Source organism: Colias philodice, chromosome 25 (assembly GCF_061535455.1).
Source record: "Colias philodice isolate Cphi_HAF_F1 chromosome 25, ilColPhil1 Martin Lab GWU primary, whole genome shotgun sequence".
Classification (NCBI taxonomy): Eukaryota; Metazoa; Arthropoda; class Insecta; order Lepidoptera; family Pieridae; genus Colias; species Colias philodice.
This window is the reverse complement of record NC_143110.1, coordinates 5758026-5764307: the sequence shown is the minus strand read 5'-3', so window position 1 is coordinate 5764307 and position 6282 is coordinate 5758026. Positions and strand designations below refer to the sequence as shown.

Below are 6282 nucleotides of genomic sequence, written 5' to 3'. Positions count from 1 at the left end.
AATAAATATATTGGTAAAAGGGACATTTTTATAACTAATCGCAGGCATGACCATAGGGATTGTCTCATCAAATGTATCATTAATAAAAAATAACTTAAAAAATGTTGTGTGGTTTTATGAAACCACGGTAAAAGTGAAACTGTTCGAACGGTTCCGAACACTGCTTTGTGTAGCGCATGTCGCGTGTCGGTCGGCTGCCGAGTAGGTATACCTACTCGGCAGCCGCGATACACGCGACATGCGCTACACAGACCAAAAAGTTTGAGACGATGTAATAAAAGTTTCACTTTAAAAATTATGTCAAAATTTTATTTCATTATCATAAAACACAATTCACAATAATAGTAATTTAATAAATGTCATTACCGTAACTAACACACAAACATACATTAAAACACAGAATAAGGACCAGCCAGAGTCACTTGAGTCAGTCAATAAAAAGGCTAATACCAAAACTTATTAAACCAATTAAAATATTACTTAAATCTATTCTTTCGACATACAAAAATATCATTTATTTAAGAATCAATGGATAAAACATTCAATTACTAAACTCAATTAAAAATTATCTATCAAAGATCTTTAGGAAAGAGAAGTCTTATTCCTCCACTAGATTTCTTAGGACTTTTATAAGGAGAGAATTTCTGCGGAGTCTTCCTTGGCGACCGTCTTGGTGACAACATTTCCTTCTCTATCTCTTCTCTCATAGTATCTCTTCTTTCTTTCTCTACTCTTACTTCTTTTCTTTCAAGTTCTTTCAACTCTTTGTATGCTTGTTCTAGCATGCGTTGTTTCCACTGTTCGTAAGGTTCAATTTTCGGCTCAAGTGATTTCTCATCTTTAGTACTTGTATCTATCTCCATTTCATTTTCGTCTATAATGTTAATTGAAGTTATAATATATTTTTATCAATATATTGGTTCTGTTATAACATTTTTTTAGTATCAATAAGTGAAAAATATAAGATTTAAATGTTAAAAGGCAAACTAAACTTGATTATTCAAAATTTCGTAAGTATAATCAGAAGAATGTCTATGTCTTCTTTATGGTTTTTTTTTCAGCAATCATAGACAATTATTGATCAAACCTTAGATCATTAAGTAATGGATAACACTCGCAGGCGTTTCCCCTTTTGCCGAGGTATAAGATTATGCGAATCGAAAAATCTTATGCTCGAAATAAAAACTACTTGCGTAATCGATTACAAACACTCTGCGTATTCGTAAAACATCGAAAGGACGTCTGCGAGTGCTCCGCTAAAAATGCCGTTTTGCACTGTCAAGTCTTGCAGAAGCAATTCAAACATGTCGAATATTAAAAAAGATGGAATAACCTTTCATTTGTGTATATTTTTTTATTTTTTTAACGTACATTTCTAATTAAATGCAATTTCTAATAATCGTCGATGTATCGTTTAGCGATATGATCAAGACAAATAATCGAGTCATGTTTACTCGATCATTGATGCGGCCCCACGAGACTATCATGGAAAGAAAATATACAAATTTAATCTTTATGAACTAAGAGATTAAGTTGAATTTAAAACACGATAATGAACCGCATTCCTTACGAGACTATCTTTTAAAGAAATACAAATTTAATCTTTATTATCTAAGTTATAAAGTTGAATTTAGAACGCGATATTGAACCGCACTCCCCACGAGACAACTTGGAATGAAATACAAATTTAATCTTTATGAACTTAGGGATAGAGTTGAATTTAAAAACTCGTCGCTTAAAAATCTCGTCGTCGTAAATTTATACGACTTTCGTGACACAAATTATTTTTGTGAATGTGTGATTGTGTTTCAATAGTGTGAGTTACCCTCCCCGCACCAAAATCAGCAGAAAGTTTAGTTAGAACATTTGCCAGCGTACTCCATCCATTACTTAATGATCTAAGGATCAAACATAGACCAAAATTAAAAACACATCAAATATTATGAAACCACTCACCATTTACTATCTTAATTTTAGGTGGTCTTCCTCTTTTCTTAACAGTCGTAAATTTCTCGTCAACAATTTTCGTCCATTCGGCATCTAACTTACTCCATTGTCCTGGTTTCAATCTTGATTTTTCGATTAATTTACTTTTTGTTATTTTAACTTTATTGACTCTGTAATAGTTAAAAGCATAAAATATTGTCTAAAATATACTTTTTTTCATCCTGTGCTTTGAATTGGCTATAAAAGTAAAAAAAAGTGAAGTCCCATGTCCCCAACTGGGGTAAGGGGCAGATGCATTATGCATACATCTGTTTCACTGATCGATTTTCTTTAGGGACAAGTAGGTGATCAGCCTTCTGTGTCCTGCCAGACTGAGACATTTTTTTTTCTTCGTCTCCACCGGAAATCGAACCTAGCATCCCTCGGTTCTACGCTCACGCGTCAACCACTGTACCAAGGAGGCGGTCATTGAATTGGCTATGAAGATTTCAATTTCAAGAGTATTTATTTATAAGCGCGATATTTTATTACAGTAGGTACAATTCAAACTTAATGGCGGCTCGGAACATCGTACGATCCGATGCGCAGAAAACAATTTTAGGTATTAGCGGGACGTTAAGGGACCTGTGCGCACCCGCACTCGCACCTGCACCTAACTTCCGAACCGCCATTAAATTTGAATCAAACTGTAACCTCATCGCGCACTAATATTTTTTATGCAACATTTTATTTTTTATTTTTCGAATTCCCTGATTGTTTATTGATTTGGTAACAAATTGTTGGTTAGTTACTTGACCAAGATTCATGTGTAATAACTTAATAAAAAAACAAACATACAATAATTAATTTTCTGAAACTAGTAATTATAATGAAATCACTTACCTGCAAGCTTGGTAAACAGCCATACATACATATTGTGGCAAAGTTAGATCCATGTCCTGAAATAGAAAAAAAAAGCCCTTAAAAAATGAAGTCTTATTTTTTTATATATGTATTTGACAATTGTTTTGTTAATTCTTTATAGCAAAGAGATACCTTTGCCGATACATCCTTAGTTATCTGAGTTTAATACACTTAACATTACTTCTCTTTTTCAACTTTAATCAGTTCTTAGATAACAAACAAAACAATAGTTAAATTATATTATTATAGCATTTTTGATTTGTTTTGTTTTATTCCAAAACTGTGAAACAATGATTTCATATAATAGATTCAAGATTTATACCATCAAAACACATACCATCTTAGTAACCTTTTGATACTCCGTTAATATATTTTCAGCCAAGTTCTGGACTCCCGTACACTGCATGATTAAACAAAGACTCGACACTGTAATCTTGTCATTATTTAGCTCAAGTAAGTTTTCTACAACTTTCCTGCAATTATTGTAACTTGGAGCTTTGAGACCTGAATATTTTATGGCTGTTTTCTGAAAATATTAATGTTATATTATTAAATTGCAGAAATATTTTATATATTAAGGTCGGTTGAAATATGAATTTTACTTACTGTACATGTACATTACAATAGTTCAGTCCTAAGACAAATTGAACTTAGTCAAGTTTTTTGTTTTATTGTTTGAAAATTAAAAAAAAAATGTTTAAAATAGCAAGCCTTAAAATCCTATAGCAAGCCAACATTATCAAATATTTATTAAAAATTAACCTATCTGTATCAACATTCACACACTCAATAATAAGATAAAATGACACTTTTAAATTTTAATTGATTTTGTTTTTTTGTATTTTACACAATTTTTTAAATCACTAAACTATTTTTAATCTATATAAATTCTTCAATTGATTTTACCTGGTCCAGATCAGCACTGAGCATTGATGCAGCCAAGTCCAAACATATAACAACTTTACTTGTGTCTGTTAAATTGATTCCTGCTGTTGTTTTTGTTTGTAATAAACGCTCAAACTCTGCTGCTTTACTGTAAATAAAATAATACCTAGTATACTGAGTGGAATTGAAAAAAAAAAATTTATGCTGCTTTCAAATCATATTTTTCACCTTTTTAATTGTGGTAATATAATTATTTTATTTATTACTACTGATAAGACTTAAAATGATTACTGAAAGTATTTTTCTTACAAGTAAAACGATTTGGAAAGAGAAGACTATTTCAAAACTCCATTGTGCATATAAAATCACTAAATAATCAGAAACAATACCTTATTACTCTTCCCTCCTCTGCCAACCCCAATTTAGTTGCTAATAGTAGAAGTGTTTTAGATGAGGCCATTTTTAGAGATTGAAAGGAAAGAAAATAATTTGTCGTTTATTATTTTTATATGTTTCACAAATTCCTTCAAAGTTTACAAATTTTAAAAATATTTTTGATTTCGCCGCTCCATTTGAAATAGACTACACTTGACATTGACACATAATATGCGATAACGTTATCGGTCAAATTTTGACGTTGACTCCCGAGTTGACTCCACTCAAAATTTTAACAGACAACAGCTGATTCTATTACATAATTTATAGTCTATGAATGTTGTAGAAAAATAAGAATAAAAAGAGAAAAAGAGAATAAACGAGCCTGTGAAACGAGCAATATTTATAAAGTTATAGACAGTGCATCTTAAGAATAATGAAAAAATAATTATAAATTCGATTTTAAGATTTTTCATATATAACTTAGTCCACGGATTAAATTAATTCTTTAATGAAATCTTAGTGAAATATACTGCTAATGTGGCGACAGCGGACATATTGTGAACTAATGTAAATGCTAGATGTGCTATATTTTTTACAAATTAATCTTTTAAAAATAATTCTTTTATGAAATTCCTAGAATAACTGTATTTATATCGCGTATTTACACACAAATTTTCTACATTTAAATTTATTCTTGACCACGCCCCTTTATCTGTATAGTCAACAGAACTAGGAATGATAAAACACCTCTTCGTAATCTCACAGGCGACATGTTGATTTTTTATGTAGGTTCTGTGAAGCCGATACGGATCGCTGTCATCGCTACAAAAATGTCTTTGTAGTTATCAGGGTGTAGGTCATTTAATTGTAGATTAATAACAAAATCGTGCTATTTTTTGCATGTTATAAACGTTACAAAGATAAAGAAGAGGATCAGATCCACCCGAAATAGGGGTGTGTATAAGTGATGTTCTGCCGAATTAAAATCGTATCAAAATAATCCAAAGCTATTTATAAATAATATTTTCTCATCTTTTACTTATGTTCAAACGTTAATAGTAACGTCTGGTCTATAATTAACTTGTGAAAGTTTATAAATATTTTAGTATATTATGGTGGACTAGCTAGTTGACTCGGGTCATTATATTTGAAGGTTGCCATTTTTTCGTGAGATAAATTTGTTTTTGGTGAATATTGGGCGTGATCACATCGTATCCTAGTGTCAAGTCCTTTCGCGCGGTCAAATAGCAAAAGTGTCAACTGTGTTCGCCGTGGAGTGTCGTAGTGAAGTGCTGTGGTGTTTTCAGGTAGCTATGCAATTGGTGTCAGTTCCGTGGAGATAATAAGAGTGTGGTGATGATGTGGGCTCAGTGATTGAATACAGCGGCACCACGGCTTCCTCTGTGGCGGGTGGCGCGAGGGGAGCAGAGTCTCCCTCGCAGGCCAACCAAGACACGGTGGATAACGCCACTCCCACCTGTTGGTAAGTTCTATCTCAAATCCTTAGCCTATTCGTTTCGAAATAATAAATAAAAAAAAAACAAAACTCAAAAATGGAACATTATTCTAACCTAAATGTAAGTTGTTATTCTTACATATTTACAGCTATATTACATTAAATTTCAAATTACATTGTAACAAGTATTCAGTGGGTTTATTATTATCATAATTCTCTTATCTTTAAACAGTTATAAGTGAGTTTTGTTATTGGTTTAAATTATGCCAATATGTATGTAACATGTAATGGTAATAATAAAAATAATTATTGGAAAGAAGATTACACAAATGAAATGGATAACAGCAAAGTTATAAGAACATGATTTACAATTTAAACTCCATGAATAACACCGATTTTGAAACATCTGACATTCTATTTTGGTATGTATGTGTAATTTGTTAAAATATCTTGTTACATGCTAAACACATATTAAAGAGATGTTATCTAGTTTAGAATTAACATGTCAAAAAGTAATGAAACATTTTCATCTTTAGATATAGTTTCATCTTTAGTAGTAAATATTTCGAAACCCAAATTTCTTTTTTAAAATATTTATCATTAAAATAAGCTGCATAAGTGCTCATAACCTATCAGAATGTAAGAGAAATATCTTACAATTTTAAAATAGGTTAGCCGAGCTCAAAATACTATAAGTAATAACTTATACCATT

At 31.2% G+C, this 6282-nt stretch overlaps 2 protein-coding genes across 3 annotated transcripts in view; one reads left to right on the top strand and one right to left on the bottom strand.

The window, feature by feature from the left end:
- Window positions 1-303: 303 nt before the first annotated feature.
- Orc6 (Origin recognition complex subunit 6) lies at window positions 304-4329 on the bottom strand. Its single transcript, XM_089710731.1, has 6 exons — window positions 4125-4329; window positions 3757-3883; window positions 3188-3376; window positions 2830-2885; window positions 1957-2117; window positions 304-874 (listed from the first exon to the last, which is right to left on the bottom strand). Exons 1-6 carry the CDS (start codon window positions 4193-4195, stop codon window positions 573-575), a joined length of 906 nt encoding a protein of 301 aa, XP_089566857.1. The 5' UTR covers window positions 4196-4329; the 3' UTR covers window positions 304-572.
- A 531-nt stretch (window positions 4330-4860) lies between these two features.
- Window positions 4861-6282, top strand: part of Galphas (G protein alpha s subunit) — a 38480-nt gene continuing 37058 nt past the window's right edge. The window contains exons 1-2 of one of the 2 annotated variants that reach the window (XM_089710728.1): window positions 4861-4969; window positions 5425-5596. The gene's annotated coding sequence lies outside the window, so the exon portion shown is untranslated. Of the gene's footprint in view, window positions 5068-5420; window positions 5597-6282 lie in introns of both variants that reach the window. The other variant, XM_089710727.1, reaches the window with a different exon arrangement.

Coding starts and splice junctions, on each gene's coding strand:
- Orc6 (XM_089710731.1), bottom strand. CDS start 4,195: ATGGCCTCATCTAAAACACTTCTACTATTAGCAACTAAATTGGGGTTG. Junction 3,377..3,756: donor TCAGTGCTGATCTGGACCAG/GTAAAATCAATT, acceptor TAATATTTTCAG/AAAACAGCCATAAAATATTC. Junction 2,886..3,187: donor ATCAAAAGGTTACTAAGATG/GTATGTGTTTTG, acceptor TTTCTATTTCAG/GACATGGATCTAACTTTGCC.